The sequence below is a fragment of the Canis lupus genome, chromosome 34 (assembly GCF_048164855.1).
Source record: "Canis lupus baileyi chromosome 34, mCanLup2.hap1, whole genome shotgun sequence".
Classification (NCBI taxonomy): domain Eukaryota; kingdom Metazoa; phylum Chordata; class Mammalia; order Carnivora; family Canidae; genus Canis; species Canis lupus.
In genome coordinates, this window is record NC_132871.1 from 19,941,188 (window position 1) to 19,963,818 (window position 22,631).

The following is a 22,631-nucleotide window of genomic DNA, read 5'->3' on the forward strand; positions in this document are numbered from 1 at the left end:
TTTCCATGCTCATTAAAAATTTAGATCCAAGGGCTCCCTGGGTGGCTCAGCGGTTTAGCACCTTCGGCCCAGGGCGTGGTCCTGGAGACTAGGTATGGAGTCCCACATCAAGTTCCCTGCATGGAAACTGCTTCCTCTCTGCCTGTGTCTCTGCCTCTCTCTCTCTGTGTCTCTCATGAATAAATAAATAAAATCTTTACAATATATATATAGATCCAGAGTCTCCTAAACTCAGATGGTCATACAATTGATAATTTAAAGCACATATCTATATGCTAAATTTTACAAATGGTTTGACTGGGAATATGCAGTCAATTTGGCAAGTTATTTAATTTCACTACTTTAAATGACATGTGGAACAATTTCTAAAGCATAAGTTTAACATGCTTTTTTTGTTTCAGAATAATTGGAGTTTATGAAATCATACTGTGCAATTTTATTATCACTTGCATTGATGATACAACATGACACGTTTACTTGGTATTAGTAGTTATCAGTTAAGCAGATAACTCCTAGCCTAAACTGAAGGAAAGCCTTGCAAGATTAAAGTGATCACATTTTATTTATGTGAATTTTTGTGAATTTTTATATTTAAAATTTCAAAACTTTTTGTAATTCTTGATTAATATATTAATTAGTCACACAAATAAATATTGAGGAAAATTTTTTAATCCCAAAACTCCCTTCTGAAAATGCTTATAAGACAATAAATCATAAGGGTTTTTTTTTTCTAAAGGAAAATAGCATGGAATTTTTTATAATTTTAACTTTTAGTTTATGTTGATTTGTAGACCTTTATGTCTTAAAAATACAAGCTTATCTATAGTTGTTTCCTTCTGTGTAATTGTGAGTCAAGAATAATTATGAGCAAGTTTGTGTTTGGACTTTATTTCTAATTGGTAATTTATCCAAAATTCAATTTAAAATAAATAATTTGCTTTCATTTGTCAGTGAGGATGAATGTGATTATTTGCTTCTGACTATGTATGTATATTTGAAATCATGAAGGCATGAGAGAGCAAAATCACTTTCGCTCGTAGCCTTCCTCTCCTTTTCTTACTTAGCAGTGTTGACACACACTGTTAATACTTTATCGTCAATCTAATTCCTTTTTTATCACTACAAACATCCCACCCTAAAGACCTCTCCTCAGAAGAGGATCTGACACACATTCAAACTGAAGTATGGCTATGAAAGTGACTACGGAGAGTTTGTAGGATATCTTTCTTAGGGTGGCTTTCCCAGGCCTCTGGTACCATACTGGGGGCTCTGGTTTCACCATTGACCCTCACAGAGCATTTGAAGTGTGCAAGGCTCTTATCTCTGTAAGTGAATTATTTACTTCCTTATCTTTGGGTTTGAATAGCACTGTTTGATTGTTCACACACTATATTTGAGGTGCCTTTTGACTGTGTGGAAGGATTTTATACTGTCATCTAAAATTGTACAACCATTTATGATTGTACTTAAAGAACTTAAAGATAGTTATTTTATTTATTTATCTTTACCATAGACCACACATATTTTATGTCCCAGGGTTACTCTGGTTTGACAGTGTTGTGAAGCCCTCTACTATATGTTGTATCTTTTGATCTTCACCTCAACTCGGTAGGCAAGGGACTGTGGTCAGCTTCATTCTCAAAGGCTGGAGACTGTACAGATCCACCCACACCCAAAGGCTTCATGTGAAGATTATTTTCATTGAGGAAGAAATTGTAAAAATGAATTCAAGATCAATTTGTAACTAATGTGGTTAACAAATGTGTAGTACCATTAATCAGTCAAAAACTACTTACAGTCTCTATTCTTAGGCCCATCAGTGTTTCGTAGGGCAACAGGATCACAAGACTTTTAACACAGATTTAGGATTTTTTTTAAAGATTGTATTTATTTATTCATGACAGACACAGAAAGAGAGACAGAGACATAGGCAGAGAGAAAAGCAGGTTCCCTATGGGGAACCTGATGCAGGACTTGATCCTATGACCCCAGGATCACAACCCGAGCCAAAGGCAGACGCTCAAACACGGAGCCACTCAAGCACCCGGATTTAGCATTTTTATTTAAAATTCCTAAGTTTAGTATTTTGAAATGCTAGGTCTTATTTAAGTAAACTATAGATTAGATTATTGGAGCAAAATTTTTAAAACAGCATGGCATATGGCATATGGTAGCAACTTAGTAAGTCTTGCTGAATCATGAACATCATAAAAATTAGATTATGTGGTAAGCCATTTTTTCCCTTTTGGTTCCAGTATAGATTAAATAAATTGATTTTTAAAACTTGAAAAATATTACATACTTGAGAAAATAAGAATCTCTGCAAAGGTAAATAGTCATTTAATAAAGTTGCACTGTTTATAAAATTGCAAGTAATAAGAAAAATGGAGGATTTTTACAGGGAAGGAGAAAAACTTCGTTTTTATTTGAGCAATTACAAGTATTTGCCATTTTTACAGGTTGTCTCACCCATAGGTTATTTTCCTTTTTTAAAAATGCTATTTTAGAATTATACTGTTGAGAAAACTTACAATAGCATATTTTGATTCTTGACATGTAATCTACATCAGTGGACATGAACTCTGTGTAAAAAATTTTGTTTTGATCTATTTACATTTGTATAGCATTAAGATCAGCTTACATGGAAAAAAAAAAGTTATCCACTATTGTTCCTAAGATGATAAAGTTTGAATGATAGAACGATAGAATCATTCCTAGAATGATAATTTTAGTAATGACACAGCTGTGAAATAAAGTAATAAAATTCATAATTGTTCTTCTACTTCTTTGACTTCTAGATGTATTGAACAAAAATTTAAGCGCTGTCCTCCCCTGCCTACCACCAGTGTCATAATAGTTTTTCACAATGAAGCCTGGTCCACGCTGCTCAGAACTGTCCACAGTGTGCTTTATTCTTCTCCTGCCATACTGCTGAAGGAAATCATTTTGGTGGATGATGCTAGTGTAGATGGTAAGAAAGCACATGCAAATGAGATGGTGTCCCAAGTAAATCCATGGGATTTTGTCCAAAGTCTGTTTTATTATATTGTACTCTCTGTACATCACCTCAGAACTTAAATATAACACCTTGAATGGTAGGTATGATGGATGAAAGTAGAATCTAAGGGGGTCCATATTTAAATATTTCAGAGTTCAGAAATGTTCGAAGTACCATAATTCATAACCCAATGTAAGACTTTTATCGTAAGGTGTAGTGGTTAAGAATACAAACTTGAGCCTTGAGTCAGGCTGCATTGGTTTGAAACCCAGTTCTGCTCTTGACCAGGTATGTAACTTGGGTAAATTACATAATCCCTCTATGCCTCAGTTTCTTTATCTGTAAAATGTGGGAAATGCCATATTTCTTCAAATTTATTATATAATACATCATTAATTTATTTACCACTTGAATAAAAAAACCCTCACAGCCAATTAAACTAAGATGCCATTGATTATAAGAAATGTCTAACCATGTAGCATAGAATTGAAGAGATACGTAAGTAATACATAACTCTTAGGTTTGTTTTGAGAATTAGATGGGTTAATATAGATAATACATTAATTAATAATACAAATGGGTAGTTAAAATTATTATAGAGTTATACATTCTGTTTTGGCTGCTAAGTATTTTAATATTGTTTACAAAGTAAGCTAAATTGTTTAATGTATTTCTGCTTAAAATAACAAGTCACTTGTCAGTTACTAAATTATAAATTTTAAATTGGAATCACAAGGTTAATTAGACAAATACCCTAAGTTGCTAAATTTTCAAACATCATGAGTATTTTAAATACCAACCAGATAAAGATTATTTCAACAATCACAAAATTTATTCTTGAACGAGTGGAGTTTGGATCCAAATTCTTTAAGATCATCTTGATGAAGTCCCAATAGTTCATTTTCTTACTCCAATACTAACTAGCTGTTTCTTCATCTATAGAATGGGAATAGTAATACTCTCTCATCAAATCCAAAGCAATATCTATTTTAAGATAAACCATTATTTTATGTACTATGAAGAAAGGAAAAAAAAAGATACTGCTTATTAAGTGACATATCATCAATAACAAGATGTATACAGACTTAGGGAATTATAATAAGTGAATAAAGCATAAAATTATTAACCTGACTTATTTAATGATTTCTACATACACTCCAAAACATTTCTATAATTTCAAAATATCATGAGTGGACTGAGATTCTGTTCTCACGTTAAATTAACACCTAGGTGGAGTAAGGTTGCTTACCATCAGAGATTTTTGGCCTGGATGTGAAACATATTCACCAAATGGGTGAATATGTTTTATTCATTTTATAATTCCAGTCCCCTACTTATAGGTACACACTACATACAGATCTCTGATTTGAATTCCCAGTCCTCTTACCCAGGTTACATCACCATTCAATTGTGATTAACTAATTTATTTACTGCTTGAAATGTTCTGAATTTTTTCTGATTCTTTCTACTTGGTCTGCAACCCATAGAGTTTAAAGTGACATCTGATTAAGTTCTGCATGCCTCTCATGTTTTGTCTTAAAAAAGGAAGGAAGGAAGGAAGGAAGAAAGGAAGGAAGGAAGGAAGGAAGGAAGAAAAGGAAAAGAAGGAAAGGAAGGAAGGAGAAAGAAAGAGAAAGAAAGAAAGAAAAGAAAGAAAGAAAGAAAGAAAAGAAAAGAAAGAAAAGGAAAAGAAAAGAAAAGAAAAAAGAAAAAAGAAAAGAAAAGAAAAGAAAAAAGAAAAGATATTTTCCCTCTTTGGTTTTTTGAGCTTTCTTCTCAGATGATTTTTATTTTGTTTTATTTTTCAAGCAGTTAGAGATTAGGGACAGTAAGGCTATTTGTAGTAAGCCTTCAGTTGAAGGTAATTTCTATTATTTAATTGTACAAATAAAATTAATAGAATTAAAGGAAATCAGAAAAGTGATATCCAATCATGATCTTCCTATTTCATTTTCATTTTTCTTTCTTTCTCTTAATCACTGTCTAGATAAACACATAATGTTTATCTAATTATATCCATGTCAGAAATACAAATTTGAAATGTGGCATTTTCATATAATAATATTATTAGTCCATTTCTTTCACCTTCAGAACTTTATTTTTGCTGACGATGATGGACCAGATGCATTTTACTTAACCATTCACCTTCATTCACTCCGAGTGTTAGTATACCTTACACTGTAGTGAATATCCTTGTGCTTATGTCAGCTTCCTCTGTTTGAATTGTATCTTTGGTTAAGTTAGGCTGCTGGCCAAAGGGTCTGGATATTTTTATAATTCTTTATAGCAATTAACAATACATTTGCAACAGTTTCCTTGGTGGGGGATATCTTTGCATACCAATGTAACTCATTTGTCTTATTGAATCAAAGATCTATCTGTGGAAAATGTGTCCCTAGTCACTGTAAAGGAGTTTGTGAGGTAGAAACAAACTATAGCCCCTGATTTCAGTTGGTTTAGGGAAAAGCAGCAAAAATATGTGGAAAATCAAGTGACAAAGAGATAAGTAAGTCCCAATGGTAGTAAAACAAAAGATAATCCATCATTTTCAGAGAGTAGGCCATGTGGTAAGCCCTGCCTTTAAATGCTTTATTTGTATAGCAATCTTTCAGTTTAGCCTCCCAGCAATCCCTTGTGAGGGTGTTATTATCCTCATCTTAGAGATAAACTGAGGTGCGGGTAAAATAAAATAACTTACCTAAAGTCACACAGCTAAAAGTAATGGTGTTATAAATAGATAAACCCAGGAGATCTGATTGCACAGCTTTGTGCTCTTAACCTCACAAAAAGATGGGTATGGGCGGGTGCTGAATTTAGGCAGATTAAAATATACAGGAAGTTCAGAAGTTGTAGGTAAATTAAAAATTCCTTAACACATCAAACAGTGGAACAGTTTACTGAAGGAATCTGTAGTGACTCCATTAAAAAAAAAAAATCAGTCCCATTAAGGCCTTTGAAATGTTTTCTGTTTTTTTTTTTTTTTTTTTTAATTTTATTTATTTATTCATGAGAGACAGAGAGGCAGAGACACAGGCAGAGGGAGAAGCAGGCTCCATGCAGGGAGCCCCATGTGGGACTGGATCCCTAGACTCTGGGATCACGCCCTGGGGCCAAAGGCAGAGGCTAAGCCACCCAGACGTCCCCTTTGAAATGTTTTTATGTAAGTTTCTATTTTACAAGTCAAGCCTATGATTAAGAGAAGAATATCCATGATTTATATTTTAAGACAAATTACAGCCCTGCTTGTCTTTCAGAGAATTAATTCTGAATACTTAGGTGTTAAAAAGTTAAGTCTGTTACTCTATGTTAACAACGTTTAGATTTAGTTTCCACAGAAGTTGTTTATGACTCTCACCTCCTTTATGAATGTTTAAGGTTTGAATAAGCAACTCATTTATCTGTACCACTGGAGAATAGAAAAAAACCCCGATATAATCACAGATAAAGTCATCTTCACTGGCTTCTGAAATCCGGCAGAAGCAAACATCTACCCCAGGACATTTGTTGATGTTCTCATCATTCCCTGATCTTTTTGAGGCTGTACTACTATAGGCCTGAGAAGGCCACCTGAGGAACTATATTATATACTCAACAAAGAATCAAGAATTTAGTGGTGAAAAAGCAGACTTAAAAGTTGTTTCAAGATATGAGCAACACTTGACTGACGTGATCAATGTATTTTACCTACTGTTTTAACTCTTGCTTATCATGTCTCTCATCCAAATTGGAATGTTGAAAATCTCAAATTATGTACCCATTCATAAGAGCCTGTTTTTAGCTTCATTCCTGACTTACATGCTCCTTTCTCCTGTCATATTTTTGCTAGGAAAAAAAATTGTGTGTCAGAGGATTCCAAAGCTTTCAAAAATTTATGCTGACTCTGAGAAAATATTCCCAAACTGCTCTATAGCCTTGGGCTTTCCTATTTGCCATTTTACCTGAACATTTTGGTTTTAATTTATTTTGATCACTGCCTAAATATCAGAGAATCCTCTTGATACTTGGCATTTTTCTTTAAATTTCCAGTTTTAAATCTCAATTTTAAGAAGTGTCAAATATATTTTTAGTCAAATTCAATTTCCTTCCCTCTCTTAGCTAATGTTCTTAGATTCCCAAATGAGTCTTCTTAAGTCCTGGGGTCTACTGCATTAGAAGTCTCTCCTTTCCCCCAAATATATTTATTGATATTGCATGTACATGATAAGTTTTATTATAAACGTGTGTTATAGTAATTCAGAAGTTAAGATTTGCATATGTAGCTATTTCTTTCATTAAAGAATTAGAGTTATAATTTTCATCTTAATGGAAGAATGTGTGCAACTGTTAAGATGACGAATGTGGAGATGTCATTGCCCTGTGGTTTCTTTATTACTTTTCATATGTTATATGTGAATATAAACTTAGGAAGAATTAATCCTGATACTTTTTTTTTTACAGAGTACTTACATGATAAATTAGAAGAATATATAAAACAATTTTCTATAGTAAAAATAGTCAGACAAAAAGAGAGAAAAGGTCTGATCACTGCAAGGCTGCTAGGAGCAACAGTTGCAACAGCTGAAACACTCACATTTTTAGATGCTCACTGTAAGTATATATGTACATAGTTGTAACATTTTCTCTCTGCTTCCCTCTATTTTAAAAAGCGAAGAAGCCTTTCTTTAAATGATTAATTGTATTTTCTTTAACGTCATTTTCAACCGGTGATTATAGCAATGACAGCGGAAGCAGATTACAGCTCTGGATAGGAACCTCCTTGCACTTACATGGAGTTCTTACCTCCTCCTCCAGAGGAGGCTCCTTTAGGCTCCTTAACTCCAATATCCTTCAGTGATCAACCTGCACAGCAAGTTATTCTTGCCTGAGCTTTTTTTTCAGATCCTCATTCTGTTAAAAAAAAAAAGTGTTTTTCCTTGTTATTGCTGATTCTTACAGTTTAAAAAGAATGAAAGTTTTAAACGCATTCAATTGTCTTTAAACTTTGTCCTAAAAAAAAAAAACCAAAAACAAAACCTTTGTTCTAGTCCTAATACTTTCAATTTCCCTATTTTAATTCTTTTTTCAAAGATTTGCACATCCTCCTGAGCTAAGTTAGGGGTATCCCCTTCCAACTTCTGGGGTATCTTTTCTATGAATATTATCAAGTTTTGTTTGTTCTACTGCTACTGTTTTTTATTTTGTTTTTAATGGTTTTGTTCTCCAGTGTCAATGATTTTAAATGAGGTATATGGCAAGTATTTTTAGAGTCTGTATTTAAAGTTCCCATTAGGGATTACTAAAATGTCACTTAGTCCTTCAGCTATAAATTTAGTGGGTTATCCTTTTTATATTAGTATTTAGTTTTGAACTGAATTGGCTAGCCCTTAGATTATGTTTGACCTGGCAAATGGTTTTGGTTATACGCTAATTGTTAGAGAGTGCTTTTGGATTTGCTTGGGTCTCTTTAGAGCCAACAGACCCAGTACTCTCCTAATACCTGGCTCTTAAATGAAGAGAGGTCTGAAGGTATTCCAAAAGAGGTGTTTTAAAAAGGAAATGATTCATTCTCCAATATTTCCTCTCCTGCTCCAAAATTACAATTATGTCAGACTGGATAGTCTTCCTCTCAGGCAAATGTATCTGATGACGATCTTGATGCCAAGTGGTCCTCCTAGTAACTGCCCAACGCTGCCCTCTGCCTGATGGGAAGACCTGGGTAGCACTGAATCTCTGGAATTCTGTGTGTGAAAACAGGAGTCATGTCCGTAATACTAGGGCCCACTTTCCGATAGGCCTGGGGCAGGTTTGAATGGTCCTTCTCCAACTGCTGAAATCAGAATATTCTGACTCCTTAACTTATTTTCTCCTAAGACTCAGAAATTAGGATTTTGATTACTACACCTTAGGGAGACCAGTTTAAATCAGAGCACTTCTGGGGTTAGGTGGCATGGATCAGCAAAAAGTTGCCTTTGACTCGTGGCCCATTTCAGAGGGAAACACACCATCTGAAACTTAAATACTCCAGTGTTATTTTACTTCCTCACTAAGGTAAAAAAACAAAACAAAACAAAACAAAAAAATCCCTTGTGTAATAAATTTTCCCAACTTTGCTGATTCTTCCTTTACCCTTTTCACTCTACCTTCAATCTCATCATAAGAAACCTTTAAGAAATCTCCTCGGTGTTAAATGTTCAAAACACAATTGACTATTCTTCTCATCTCTCTAAACCGTCTTAAAAAAAAAAAACAAAAGAGAAAACCCTCAGTGTTTTCATTGGACTGATTAGAATTGTGTCCCTTCCAGGTGAGTGTTTCTACGGCTGGTTGGAACCTTTGTTGGCCAGAATAGCCGAGAACTACACGGCTGTAGTGAGTCCGGATATTGCATCCATAGATCTAAACACATTTGAATTCAACAAACCTTCTCCTTATGGAAGTAATCACAACCGTGGAAACTTTGACTGGAGTCTTTCATTTGGCTGGGAATCGCTTCCTGATCATGAGAGGCAAAGAAGGAAAGATGAAACCTACCCAATTAAGTAAGAGGATTGCTCTCAAAGTCTTACAAGTCAGTTCAGTTATTTGAATATGTATGCCCTCTTAGCTTTCTACACTTTTTGCCTCCAAGGTAATTCTCACTAACGAAATAAAGAACACACACATTCTATGTAGGGAATAGAAAAGCCACTTATGTATATATTTACTTACACATGATATTACCGAGTCGGAAGTAGAAGTAAATGAGGCCTTTCATCTTCCTCATAATCATCACTTCAGAATCTTTGGGCTTGGTCAGAAGATACGTCATAATTTTGTTCTGCTGGGAGAAGATACTTAAAGTGCTTCCCTTCCCCCACAAATCTTGAAACTGAAGATAGCATTTTTAGTCTTTATTGTAAGACTATAAAAAACCTTGGAAATTGTGATCTCTCTTTAATTTCTTTGTGAATTTGATTCAGTTGCTCTTTAAGCTCTTTTTTCTTATTTAATTTTTATAACAAAGTTTGACAATGGATTATTTTTCAGAACACCCACTTTTGCAGGCGGCCTTTTTTCCATATCAAAAGAATATTTTGAATATATTGGAACTTATGATGAAGAAATGGAAATCTGGGGAGGTGAAAATATAGAAATGTCTTTCAGAGTAAGTTCATAAATATAGTACATTATAGTACAATATAGTACACATTCTGTTCTAATTAGCTGATACAGATCATAGATGTGTGCAGCCTTTACTTTTATGTGCTTTCTAAAATTTAATTGCTAGAAATTTTAGAATAAGGGTATTTCTTTTAAAATGTAACTTAATATATTTACTCGTTGCTGCCAGTGTAACAAGAGGATTCAGTTAAACGCCTGTGTCCAGCCAATAACACCAATTAATGCACTTGTAGCTACTGAATTCTAGCCAAGATAAATATAATTCAATCTAGTGCTTCAGGAAATGAGTTGATTATCAAGGGAGTCAGAATGGAAAAACATTTATGTATAATTTTTAAAAGACATTAACTCTTGGGATTAAATGAGCTTTTTTTCCCTATGCATATTAAAAGTTAATATGAGAAACAAAACAAACTCTGGATGGCCTCCACATATACTTATTTGACTTCATGAGTTTATTTTCTGCAAGGACTCTCTCATTCATCTTTCATCCTTCGGTCTGGAACGTAGTGGGAAAATAACTAGGAGTTAGAAGATTTAAGTTTTAGCTCTGGTTCCATCACATAATGGCAGTGATGATCGTAGCCAAATTTGAACTGCTCAAAGGAGGAGTCTTTTTTTTATCCATTTAAGTATTCCCAACCCCTAACACATGTTAGATTTCAGGCACAATTTGTTGAGTTAAAAATACCACTGGGTTGTCTCATTTGCCCTAATACTAGCACAGATTATTAAACATATATTCATTTTAGATTTTTTGCTTAGTGACTATTTATGGCAGAACTGATTGCTAAGATATTTAAGTCAGTAGATATTAATTTAATAATTTTCCATTTTATTTAGAGTTAATGCAAATAAGTGTTTTTGACCCTCTGTTTCTAAATAGGTGTGAATTTTTTTATAATGACTGAGTACTGTACAAGCTTAAAAGATTGTACTTGGTTATTATCTGGACTTCTTTCTCTCTCTCTTTTTTTTTAAGATTTTATTTATTTACTCATGAGAGAGAGACAGAGAGAGAGAGAGGCAGAGGGAGAAGCAGGCTCCATGCAGGGAGCCCCATGTGGGACTCGATCCTGGGTCTCCAGGATCACACCCTGGGCCCAGGGTCTCCAGGGTTTCCAGGATCACGCCCAGCACTAAACTGCTGAACCACCAGGGCTGCCCCAGGACTTGTTTCTTAATTACAAAATTGAATATGCAAGGGGGAAATAAGAGTCTGGTTCTGCCTACTCTAAGACTGCTAATTCCTGCCATAGATGAGAGAATCTTTGGTTCAAGTGAGGTGCTCATGTGCCTTGTATAAGAAGATAGAAGTCAAAAACAGAAGAATCTTTGGTCTTTGGTATGAGAGAGCTTGCATAATTGTTTGCAAAAAAAGAAGTGTGGGGCTTGATTTTTATGAAAGTTCTGAAATCACTATTTTGTTAAATTACTTTCTGAAAATATGCCTTTGTGGTCTTTAGTTTTTGTACCATTTCATAAAATTGTTTTTTATATTTAAGAATTTAAGTTGAACTGGCAAGGGACAGAGACTATTTGTGGACACTATATATAAATTTTTATATTTTGTTTTTATTAATATCTTAATGAACTTAAAAGCAACACTTTGATTTTTTAAAAATACTGTAAATTAAACAAATATCATTAATTATCAGGTATGGCAATGTGGTGGGCAGTTGGAGATTATGCCTTGCTCTGTTGTTGGACATGTTTTTCGCAGCAAAAGCCCTCATACCTTTCCAAAAGGCACTCAGGTGATTGCTCGCAACCAAGTTCGCCTTGCAGAAGTCTGGATGGATGAATACAAGGAAATATTTTATAGGAGAAACACAGATGCAGCAAAAATTGTTAAACAAGTAAGTTAGAGCTAAATAATTAAGTTACAATAAAAGTCCACACCAAGTTCACATATTCTTTTTCTTATTTGAGTCAGTTTAAATATAAAACTTTTTTTTAAAGATTTTATTTATTTGAGAGAGAGAGAGATGGAGAATAGCAAGAGAGAACATGAACGGGGGGGAGAGGAAGAAGCAGGCTCTCCGCTGAGCAGAGACCCATGATCGTGGGCAGACACTTGACTGACTGAGCCACCCAGGTGCCCCCAAGTAAAAAACTTTTTTAAAATTTATTTTTTAAGTCGGTTTTTTAAATGCAACATATAATAACTTATTGATGCCAGTTTTTTCTTTTTTTTAAGGAAAAATCAAATAAACTGCTTTTTAAAAAAAATTCAGGCATTCCCCTTGTTCTTTAAAATGGAAGATATTGGGGCACCTGGGTTGGCTCAGCGGTTGAGCCTCCGCCTTTGGCTCAGGGTGTGATCCTGGAGTCCCGGGATCGAATCCCAGAATGGAGTCCCACATCGGGCTCCCTGCATGGAGCCTGCTTCTCCCTCTGCCTGTGTCTCTGCCTCTCTCTCTGTGTCTCTCATGAATAAATAAATAAAAAAATCTTAAAAAAATAAAATGGAAGATATTTAGTTTTTGTAACTGCCTTGGTTCAGTATTTTCCTCAAACTAAGATTAAGTGGAACCACTTTTAACTGGTTTTGGGAGATGTGATTGACACCTAAATAAAGGTGCTAAGTTGGTTTTTGAACTGGGTATGGAAACAGTGTCAGAATGTGGCAGGAGAATAAACCCAGGAATATCAAGGCTTTTTTTCTTTCAAGTTCTGGTTCCACTGCTTGCTAGGTTACCTTGGCAGAGCCCCCTTTGCAACTGTTAAATGGGATGACACTCTATAGGGTGGTCGAGAGATTGGCTCAACACGGGGTGCATGCTCAGCCAACCTTTTCTCTGCTTCCCCGTCTTGAGAGGCGAAATACTTGCCTGTCTCCCAGAGAAATTATGGCACTCTTGTTACTGATCTCACATGGATCAAAGCTCTGCAGAATTATGATGCCTAATACATTGGAACTGAGCTCCAACAGGTTCAGTACTGGTTGTAGTTAATGAACTAGACTTTTAGAAATGTGCTTCAGTGAACGGCACCCAACCCTCTGTAAGAAACAGTGCTGATTTTAAGAGGGTATATATTGAAATTAAAGGGCATCAACATTTTGACTGTTACAACAAAAGGTCTGATTACCTCTTTCCAGCTTTTCTCTCCAGTATCTCCCTGTAACATGTCAGTAAGATGCAAAGTCAGAGCATGCCTGGGTCAGATAGCCATCTTTTTATTTAAGGCCACCAGGCCAAATTGGGCAGACTGTGTACTGCACGCGGGTCCTTGGCCAAGCAGATAAGCATGTGCTAACTGCAGCTTACACTCCCTTATCACTCACAAGGGGGGAAGTGAACCATTAAACCCCTATTTTTACCACAGGGCAAACAGATCTTGTGATAAAATGCATAACCTAGCCGGAAGTCCTTTAGAGTTTTATACATTTTGCAAAAACTTAGACGTTGGCAGAGAAAATATTTACCTTAATTGAAATGGTAAGCTTGGGCATTTAAACTTTTTGCATATTTAGGTAACAAATATAATTTTTCCTTAAAACTTTGCCTATAGACCAAATATATTTTCAGTTTAATAGTGTTCTTTGAAAATTGTTTTCTTGGGGCATCTGGGTGGCTCAGTGGTTGAACATCTGCCTTCACCTCAGATCATGATCCCAGGGTTCCGGGATTGAGTTCCGCATCAGGCTTCCTGCATGGAGCCTGCTTCCCCCTCTGCCTGTGTCTCTGCCTCTCTGTGTCTCTGTGTCTCTCATGAATAAATAAAATCTTAAAAAAATATATTTTAGAATGGTTCAATTAGTGCAGAGCCCGAGGTGGAGCTCATTCTACAACCTGAGCTAAAATCAAGGGCCACACTTATCTGAGCCACACAGGTGCCCCAGCAACTATTTCTTTATACCTGCTTCCTCACACCTCACTTTACAGATCATTTTTGGACATAAAATTAGGATCAATTTTGAATTCTCCCACTACCATTTCTCTAGAGATCTTTGCCTCATGAGGGAGGTTGAGTAGCACAAAGAAAGAATAAAATAGCATTATGTGAGCACCTACCGTGGTAACTTAATTCTTTTTCAAGGCAGAAGCAAGCAGGGAGGCATCTTTATTGCCTGAATAAATGGTGAATGCAGTTAAATTACATCTTATATTTTGGCCTAGAATTTTTTTAAGACACAAATATAAATGCAAAGCATAGCATTTGAACTTCTTTATCAGTACTGTTTTGATTAAGCATTCTTTTTACTTCTCATCTTTCTCTAGAAATCATTTGGTGATCTTTCAAAAAGATTTGAAATAAAGCACCGCCTTCAATGTAAAAATTTTACATGGTATCTGAATACTATTTATCCAGAAGCATATGTGCCAGACCTTAATCCTGTTATATCTGGATATGTGAGTATTTTCCTGATCCTTTTTACTTGGTATATGCCTCACCACAGATATTTACATGGTTCAGGGAAAATTGCTGAAATACTTTTTGGTTTATGGCTTTTAAGATTTCACATTACTATTTATTAATACTATTTCCTGAAATTATTTGAAAAAAATATCAACCACATAGATTAAAACGCTTTTTTTTTTTTCCCTTTAGATAAAAAGCATTGGTCAGCCTCTGTGTCTGGATGTTGGAGAAAATAATCAAGGAGGCAAACCATTAATTTTGTACACGTGTCATGGACTCGGGGGAAACCAGGTGAGCCCTGCACTACTCAAAGTCCTCCCTTCTCACTGGCACTTACAAACACGAGTAGGTTGTCAGAAGTCCCAAATCAGCTTTGTATTCAGTTAAATGAGTGTTTAAAATGTTTTAGGTTAAGTTTGGCAATTAATATTAAAGTTGCTGAGTACTTGATTCTGACTTCATTCTGATTCTGAAAACAATTTGAAATGGCTTACCCATTCTGTAAAAAGGCAGATGAGAAAATAATAGAACAAAGCCATTTGAAATTTAAAAATGGGATCTTCTGTATGGATCTTTGATGTTGGGGCACTACTGGCAAGGTGATTTTGCAAAATTATGCATAAAGGCTGTATTTATTTAACTGCACTCAATAGCAAGTTCTAGGGCAGCCCTGGTGGCGCAGCGGTTTAGTGCTGCCTGCAGCCCAGGGTGTGACCCCAGAGACCTGGGATCAAGTCCCACGTCCGGCTCCCTGCATGGAGCCTGCTTCTCCCTCTGCCTGTGTCTCTGCCTCTCTCTCTCTCTCTCTCATGAATAAATAAAGAAAATCCTTAAAAAAAAAATAGCAAGTTCTATTCAGTGTTAATACCAAAAGAACAGTATTATAAGTTCTTTGCAAGTCGTGGTATTATTTCAATATGTTGTTAGGTAAAGGCATGTTCTTGATTATCCTCCACTGATGATATATCTGCTTGTTACCACTCTTTGTTTAAACAGTCAAGACTCAAATGTCACATGTCACTACTTGGCCTACTCTGGGCACAGAACTTATTAAAATATCATTTCTAGTATTTAGCTTCTTGCCTTGCCTTTTACAAGTTAACTCCTGGAAAGATTGGACTCTTTCATTTGTTCATTCAACAAATTCACTGAGTGACCCCTGCTTGCAGGATATTCTACTGGGTTCAAGCAATTTAGATTCTAACTCCTGCAGGAAATCTACACTTCAAAGACAGTGGTTACAGTCAGCATGATAAGGTCTGGGATAAAGCATTCAGACTGCTTTATGGAGGAGGGCATCTGAATGGATTAGGCTGGATGCCCAGACATTTTCCTTGGAAAGAGGACATTTGAAAACATTTTTTGGAAGGTGCCTAGGAGTTAGTGAGAACCTGGTGGGAATGAGAACTTGTATTCTTGAAGGAGAAGAAAAACATATGTAATTTTGGGCATAAAGAAAAATAAAACAGGGTAGGTGGATAATGTGAACATGCGGGAGGGGGAGAGGTGTTTGTTTTTGGAGGTTCAGGAAGACTTCTTTGAAAAGGAAACATTGGAGTAGAGGCTTAAAGGATCTGGGGAGGAACCGTGTTCCAGCAGAGGGGGTGCATGGTGAGAGGCCAGTGGCAGGTAAATGGAGCCGTCAGAAAGTCAGTGTGGCCGCAGCAGAGTGGTCCAGGAGGACAGGGTGGGAAACAAGGTCAGAAATGTTGATAAGCGGCTTGATCATAGAAAGCTTTGCAGGCCTCCCCTAGTAAACTTTTTAAGAAAATGGGGACTCCTGGTGGCTCAGTGGTTGAGCGTCTCCCTTTGGCTCAGGGCATGATCCTGGGGTCCTGGGATCAAGTTCTGTATCCGGCTCTCCATAGGGAGCCTGCTTCTCCCTCTGCCTATGGTTCTGCCTCTCTCCCTATGTCTCTCATGAATAAATAAATTCTTAAAAAAAAAAAAAAAAAGGAAGGAAATGACTCTGATTTCTAGCACTATAATATAGCCATTGGTTTTATTTTGGTTTATTCCCTTTAAATTTTTTTTTTTTAAGTTAAGCACTGCATTTGAACTCCTTTGCAAATTTACTTGAGCACTAAGTGTTTTAGAGCTATCATCCAACTTGATCATTTCTTTCTGCTCCCTTTTACTGTTTTGACCAGATAATATTTTTGTAACATAAAGCTCCACTGTAACAGCACTTGTACATGCCAAGTAAAAATAAGTGTTTTGGAGACGCCTGGGTGGCTCAGCAGATGTCTGCCTTCGGCCCAGGGCATGATCCTGGAGGCCCGGGATCGAGTCCCACATCGGGCTCCCTGCATGGAGCCTGCTTCTCCCTCTGCTGTGTCTCTGCCTCTCTCTCTGTGTCTCTCATGAATAAATAAAAATAAAAAATAAATTAAAAAAGTATTTTGGTAATGTGGCTCTGTTGACCAATATACTGGTGCAATGCAGTGTAAGTCATTATGGTTTTGTAGCACTTAATGCTTTGCTTCTCTGGCTTTCTATTCCAGGGTATTCATCCTCATTCTAGGCTATGTCTCTCCAGTGTTCCCAGGTGGCTATTTACATATTCTTTTTGGTTGCCCAAGTATCTTCAGCTACTTCCTGTTCCTTATAAATTGCCTTTCAAGGATTAAAAAAAATATAATGTGGGTGAAGTAAAATACTGACTTTTGTACCATCTTTGAAATCCTAAGATTTATCTTTCTTAAAGAAGTATAACCAAAGTGCTGTTTTCATGATCTCCTCTCATTTTCATTCAGTGTCTCCATCTGAAGAACTATCGGTTATAAAAATGATGGATATATTTGTGGAAGGAGCTAAATTAAGCATGAGGCCAAGACCAGGGGAATTCAAGATTAATTCAGCTAATGTTTGTGGAGTGCACATAAAGGGGTTAGAACAGCCCCTGCTTAGCCCATAATAAGGGCTCAATAAATATTATTGCTAAGACTAATTATTTCATTATTGAAAATCCATTATGTTCACTTATTTTATCTTTGGAATGTCAACATTATGACATATTTGCTTTGTAGTGGATGTTATTACAAGATACGCTGCCTGACTTTGGTCCATGGTAAAGCCAGCTAGCTACTAGCACGCACAATTCCAATAGAGTGCTACCAAAGTTATTTCTGGTGTACCGTAGGAACCCTGGAAAAGGCTGTAATCTCGTTCAGTACGACAAGCTCAGGGAAACTAAAGAAGCAAAGTAACATTTGAATTGACTTTCGAAGGATTAAAAAGGAATTTGCTGGGCAGAGGAGGATCCAGAAGGATATTTCAGGCAAAACACAGTAAAGCAGCCTTAGAGTTATGGGTGCATGTGTTCTGCATTGGTAAAATTGTGTGAAAAGAGCATGCTGTACAGTGCAGGCTCTAGTGGTTGATAGAAGCTTGAAAACGGAAGAATTCATGTACTAGTTGAGGAGTGTGGACTTCCTCTAAGCAACAGTAGTGACGGAAGAATTCATGTACTAGTTAAGGAGTGTGGACTTCCTCTAAGCAACAGTAGTGACTCACTCAAGTAAGGGAGGTAGGGCATCAGGTAGGTGTTATGAAAGACTAACTGGCAGCAGAGTGAAATTGCAGAAATTGCAGGTAGCTTGACCTATTACGGTAGAGATTCTGAGTGCCGGAATAAGAGAAGTGGGGTACAGAGCAAAGTGGGATGGTGACATCTGTGAGGGAAATTCAGTAGAACTAAGGAACTAATTAGTTCATTAGACATAATGGAGAGAAAGAAACATTAATCCTGGTAATAATAGCTAAGATGAATTAAAAGTTTACCATGTACCAGTTATTGTTCTGAGTGTTTTTACATATATTAACCCTTTATCCTCATAACCCTGTGAGGTAGGAACCCATTTTCACAGGCAAGGAAACTGAGACATGGAGAGTACCTCATTTACTTATTCCTAGTGTTAATAGAAACTCCATTAATTGAGATGAATAAGAGAGAAGGAACACTTATGGAGAGAAAGAGGCAGTTAATGTGCTTGCTAGACGTTTCCGGGTCCTTTCCTGTGGTGTACCTGTCCTAGCTAACCTCCATCCCACCTGCTTACTTCCCATTTCTGACATGGGAGGAAGATAGTCTCTTACATAACTACCTGCTGGTGATAGGCTGGAAAAGGGTTATAGCATCTTCTGTCATTAAAAGCTCAGCTTATGTTTCTAATACCTATTTTTTTTTTTTAGTATTATTTTGTTGAGTACACAAAATAATGACTTCATTATTCAGAGGGTTGCTCATTTTTTAAAAATCAATATTATTGGACCATTATCTTGCAGCTGAGGATATATGATGAGGATACAGGTCAGTAATAGCATTGTTCTTTTCACAGTATTTTGAATACTCGGCTCAACATGAAATTCGGCATAACATCCAGAAGGAATTGTGTCTTCATGCTGCTCAAGGTCTTGTTCAGCTGAGAGCATGTACCTACAAAGGTCACAGGACAGTGGCCAGTGGAGAGCAGATATGGGAGATCCAGAAGGTACCTCAGAGCAATTAATTCATCCCTTTATGTAATTATTTTGATTAGCTCTAATTGCTTATCTGGGAAAATGCATTAAACATAGCATATTAATGTTATCCATCAGAATTTCTCTTTGTTAACTTTGTTATTGTGTAAGTCTACCAATGTGATAAGAGAGAATGACTCTATGCTTAGTGAAAACATGATTTATGCAGATCAACACTTTTGTGCATTATTAATAATAGTTGCTCATATTTGTCTTTTTTTTTTTTTTTTTTTTTTTCATATTTGTCTTTTTAGAGTTTTTACAGGGCTTCTGGCAACAGTCACATTTTAAAAATCGTGGCAGAGAGAAAAAAAAATCATTATCTTTCTCTCACCTAAAGTGATCCTTTTCTCCTCTTGTAGTACTTTTTTAAAATATGAATTTAGAATTGAGAGAATACGCAAAAGATCTTTTCTGTTTTTAAATCTATGTGTTAAGGCTTAGCTGGGATATAGCAGTTCTTACCTAAAAATTGTTTTGTGCCCTACTAGAACACTAAAAGACTTATTTTTATAACTTATAATTTTTAAAGAATTTGTCACTTATGGATATACTGATGGGATGGTTCTTACTTGAAAATTTGATTCAGACCTTACTCTCTGTACGTATATTTATGTACTACCTTCTGTGAATTGAACAAGTAGTGTCATAAATGGTATTGTTTACAACAGAAACCAACAAGATCTTATCAGACAAGGCTGACCTGAGAAAGATTAAAAATTGAGAATAGTGTACATTTGGTAGGTCAGTCTCCTTTAGCTTAGATAAGATCATAATGTAGTTTTCATGTTTATCAGTTAACTGTGAATCTTGAAATTTAATGCCTGTTGTGTTTCTTTTTTTTCTAGGATCAACTTCTATATAATCCATTCTTAAAAATGTGCCTTTCAGCAAATGGAGAGCATCCGAGCTTAGTGTCATGCAATCCATCAGATCCACTCCAAAAATGGATTTTTAGCCAAAATGATTAAGTGTTCCTTAAAATTAAGGAGTTGAAAAAGGAGATATTCTTTCTCATAAAACTGTGACTAGGCATACACTGTAGTTTTTGAAAATTATGCAAAAGCAGCTAATTGTAACTTATTCCAAGTGCATTTTTCTTATTTATATCTTAAAATATCTATGTAGCACTGCTACAGAAATCTTTTTAAGTTTCCGTTTCAAAGCACAATGACTAATAATACCAAAGACTATTTTGAAATGTCCAGATGTAGGGAAAGAGATGTTTACAGTATGATGAAAATAATTTTCTAAGTAAAGTGATATGTGTGTGTTTTGTACCTTAAAGATACGCATAGCTACATTCGCACACTCACAATTTAAAATATTTCTTCTAGCTTTTTGGGGGGAGGGAGAAAGATTTGATATTGTATTTTTTTAACTACATAGAAGTGGATCAATGAAGGTCAAGCATTGGCCTTTGTGTACAAACCAGGAAACTTTTATAGATCTAGAATTTATTATATAAAAAAATGCAGGTAAACTTATTTGCCTTTTGTTTACTTATCTGTCATAGGTTTCCTTAAACATAAAATTAAATGAATAAGGAGAATATTTTTAACACTTCAATATCTTGGCAAATTTTAAAATATTTTTTAGTCTGAAGCCCACTTGACTTGAAGCACTTAAATCTTGCTTAAAAGACATTTCTTAAATAACTATACTGTGTGTTTTCCCAAAGCAATTAAAAAAAAAAAACAAACTATAAATTACTATCTGTTGAAAAAGTGTCTTTTCTTTCTGCTGGCCTTTATTTCTTACCAAAATTCACTAATCTTGAATGTTTGTGAAATTGAATTTCAAATGCAGAATACTTGACTCATTTAAGACCTAAAATTTTATTTTTTACTGATTCAATCTAGATTGTCTTTGTAAAGAATTTTTTTCATCAAAAAAGCCTTCTATGTGGAAAACACAATAAAATGAATCCTTATCACTGTTGTAATTATTTGCTTTAAATTTCTTTCCTCTTTTGGATAAAATATATAATTCATGTTAGATGAGGGGAGCATGAATTTTGTATACTTAATTTCTGACTAATTTCTGAGTACCTGTCCTAGAGTCCTCAGATATTTCTTAAGGAGTACTCAAGTATTTCGTGATAATGGCATAAGGAATAGGGAATGGACGGGATCCCTGGGTGGCGCAGCGGTTTGGCGCCTGCCTTTGGCCCAGGGCGCGATCCTGGAGACCCGGGATCGAATCCCACGTCGGGCTCCCGGTGCATGGAGCCTGCTTCTCCCTCTGCCTGTGTCTCTGCCTCTCTCTCTCTCTGTGACTATCATAAATAAAAAAAAAAAAAAAAAAAAAAAGGAATAGGGAATGGACAAGATTCTATGCTAGATATTTTGAAGTTTTATATGAAATTCTGATATTCCTTGAACATCTGATAGAGTAATTTTTGAAAGATGTGATACCAAAAAAAAAAAAAAAAAAAGATGTGGTACCTGCATAGATTTAACACTCTTTTCTTTTTGGTCCATTTTATATAGAGATCTCTTATATTCTTATTCAAGAAGTAAAGTATGATTAGCTTCATATTTTAAATATTGCTGACACTCAGTTGTACTAAAGAAAATATTTTTAAATTATTGGTACCATCGTCTCACTATTTGTAACTTTGAACTTGCATTAAAAGACCTGCATTCTTGGGGTCTGGGGGTGCCTGGGTGGCTTAGCAGTCAGTGAGCAACCAGCTTTTGGTTTCTGCTCGGCTCATGATCTCGGGGTCATGATCTCCAATTGTGAGGCTGAGCCCAGCGTTGAGCTCCAGCATCAGCCTTCACGCTCTGTGCAGAGTCTGCTGAAGATTCTTTGCCCTCCCTTTCTTTTCCTCTCTGCTCTTCCCCAACTCACAGGCACTACCCCCTTCTCTCAAATAAATAAATGAGATCTTAAAAAAAAAGACCTGAATTCTTTATTACAATGCCAACATTTATTTCAATACAACTAACATTTATTATATGTCTGGCTTATGCCAAAGTTATGATAGGCAGGATAAGTCTTATATTGCCTCTGGGCTTAGATCTTATGGAACAGAAAGACAAATAATTTTGAAATAGCGTAGAAACATCTGGGTGGTTCAGTCAATTAAGCAGCTGCCGTAGGCTCAGATCATGATCTCAGGGTCCTGGGATCGAGTCCTGCATTGGGCTTCCTGTTCAGTGGGGAATCTGCTACTTCCTTTCCCTCTGTCTGTCCCCCCATCATGGGGTCTCTCTCTCTCAAATAAAATCTAAAAGTTTTCTTTTGAAATAGCATAGTGAATGACATTATGATTTATATTTCACAATATGACAGCCTATTCATATTTGATATTTCTTTACTAAGATTTTTATTACTATAACTAAATATTAATATGTATTGTGAAATATGCACTGATGCCCACTTACATGCACAATTTCTGTTTCTCAAGTTGTTACTCTAAACATCCAGGAGCAAATGCTGCTCTTAGAATTCACTAGATCTAATAAAACAAATCCTCAAAGATATTTGGTAATGAAAATGTATAAAAGCATATTTTAAAAAAATTCTGAGTGCCTCTGTGTATTAGTCATGTGTTGCCATGTCAAGACTCAACCCAAACCTGTTTAGATTAGTTGGT

General features: G+C 35.7%; 1 protein-coding gene across 4 annotated transcripts in view; it reads left to right on the plus strand.

Moving 5' to 3' along the window:
• Positions 1–20,972, plus strand: part of GALNT3 (polypeptide N-acetylgalactosaminyltransferase 3) — a 93,960-nt gene extending 72,988 nt beyond the window's left edge. For 3 of the 4 annotated variants that reach the window (XM_072811507.1, XM_072811506.1, XM_072811505.1), the window contains exons 3-11: positions 2,799–2,971; positions 7,436–7,585; positions 9,282–9,516; positions 10,004–10,121; positions 11,797–11,997; positions 14,365–14,496; positions 14,696–14,797; positions 18,847–18,999; positions 19,876–20,972. In XM_072811507.1, coding sequence (XP_072667608.1) covers positions 2,799–2,971; positions 7,436–7,585; positions 9,282–9,516; positions 10,004–10,121; positions 11,797–11,997; positions 14,365–14,496; positions 14,696–14,797; positions 18,847–18,999; positions 19,876–19,998 — 1,387 coding nt within the window. In that variant the 3' untranslated portion in view covers positions 19,999–20,972. Of the gene's footprint in view, positions 1–2,798; positions 2,972–7,435; positions 7,586–9,281; positions 9,517–10,003; positions 10,122–11,796; positions 11,998–14,364; positions 14,497–14,695; positions 14,798–17,010; positions 17,152–18,846; positions 19,000–19,875 lie in introns of those variants that run through there. The other variant, XM_072811508.1, reaches the window with a different exon arrangement.
• Positions 20,973–22,631: the final 1,659 nt, after the last annotated feature.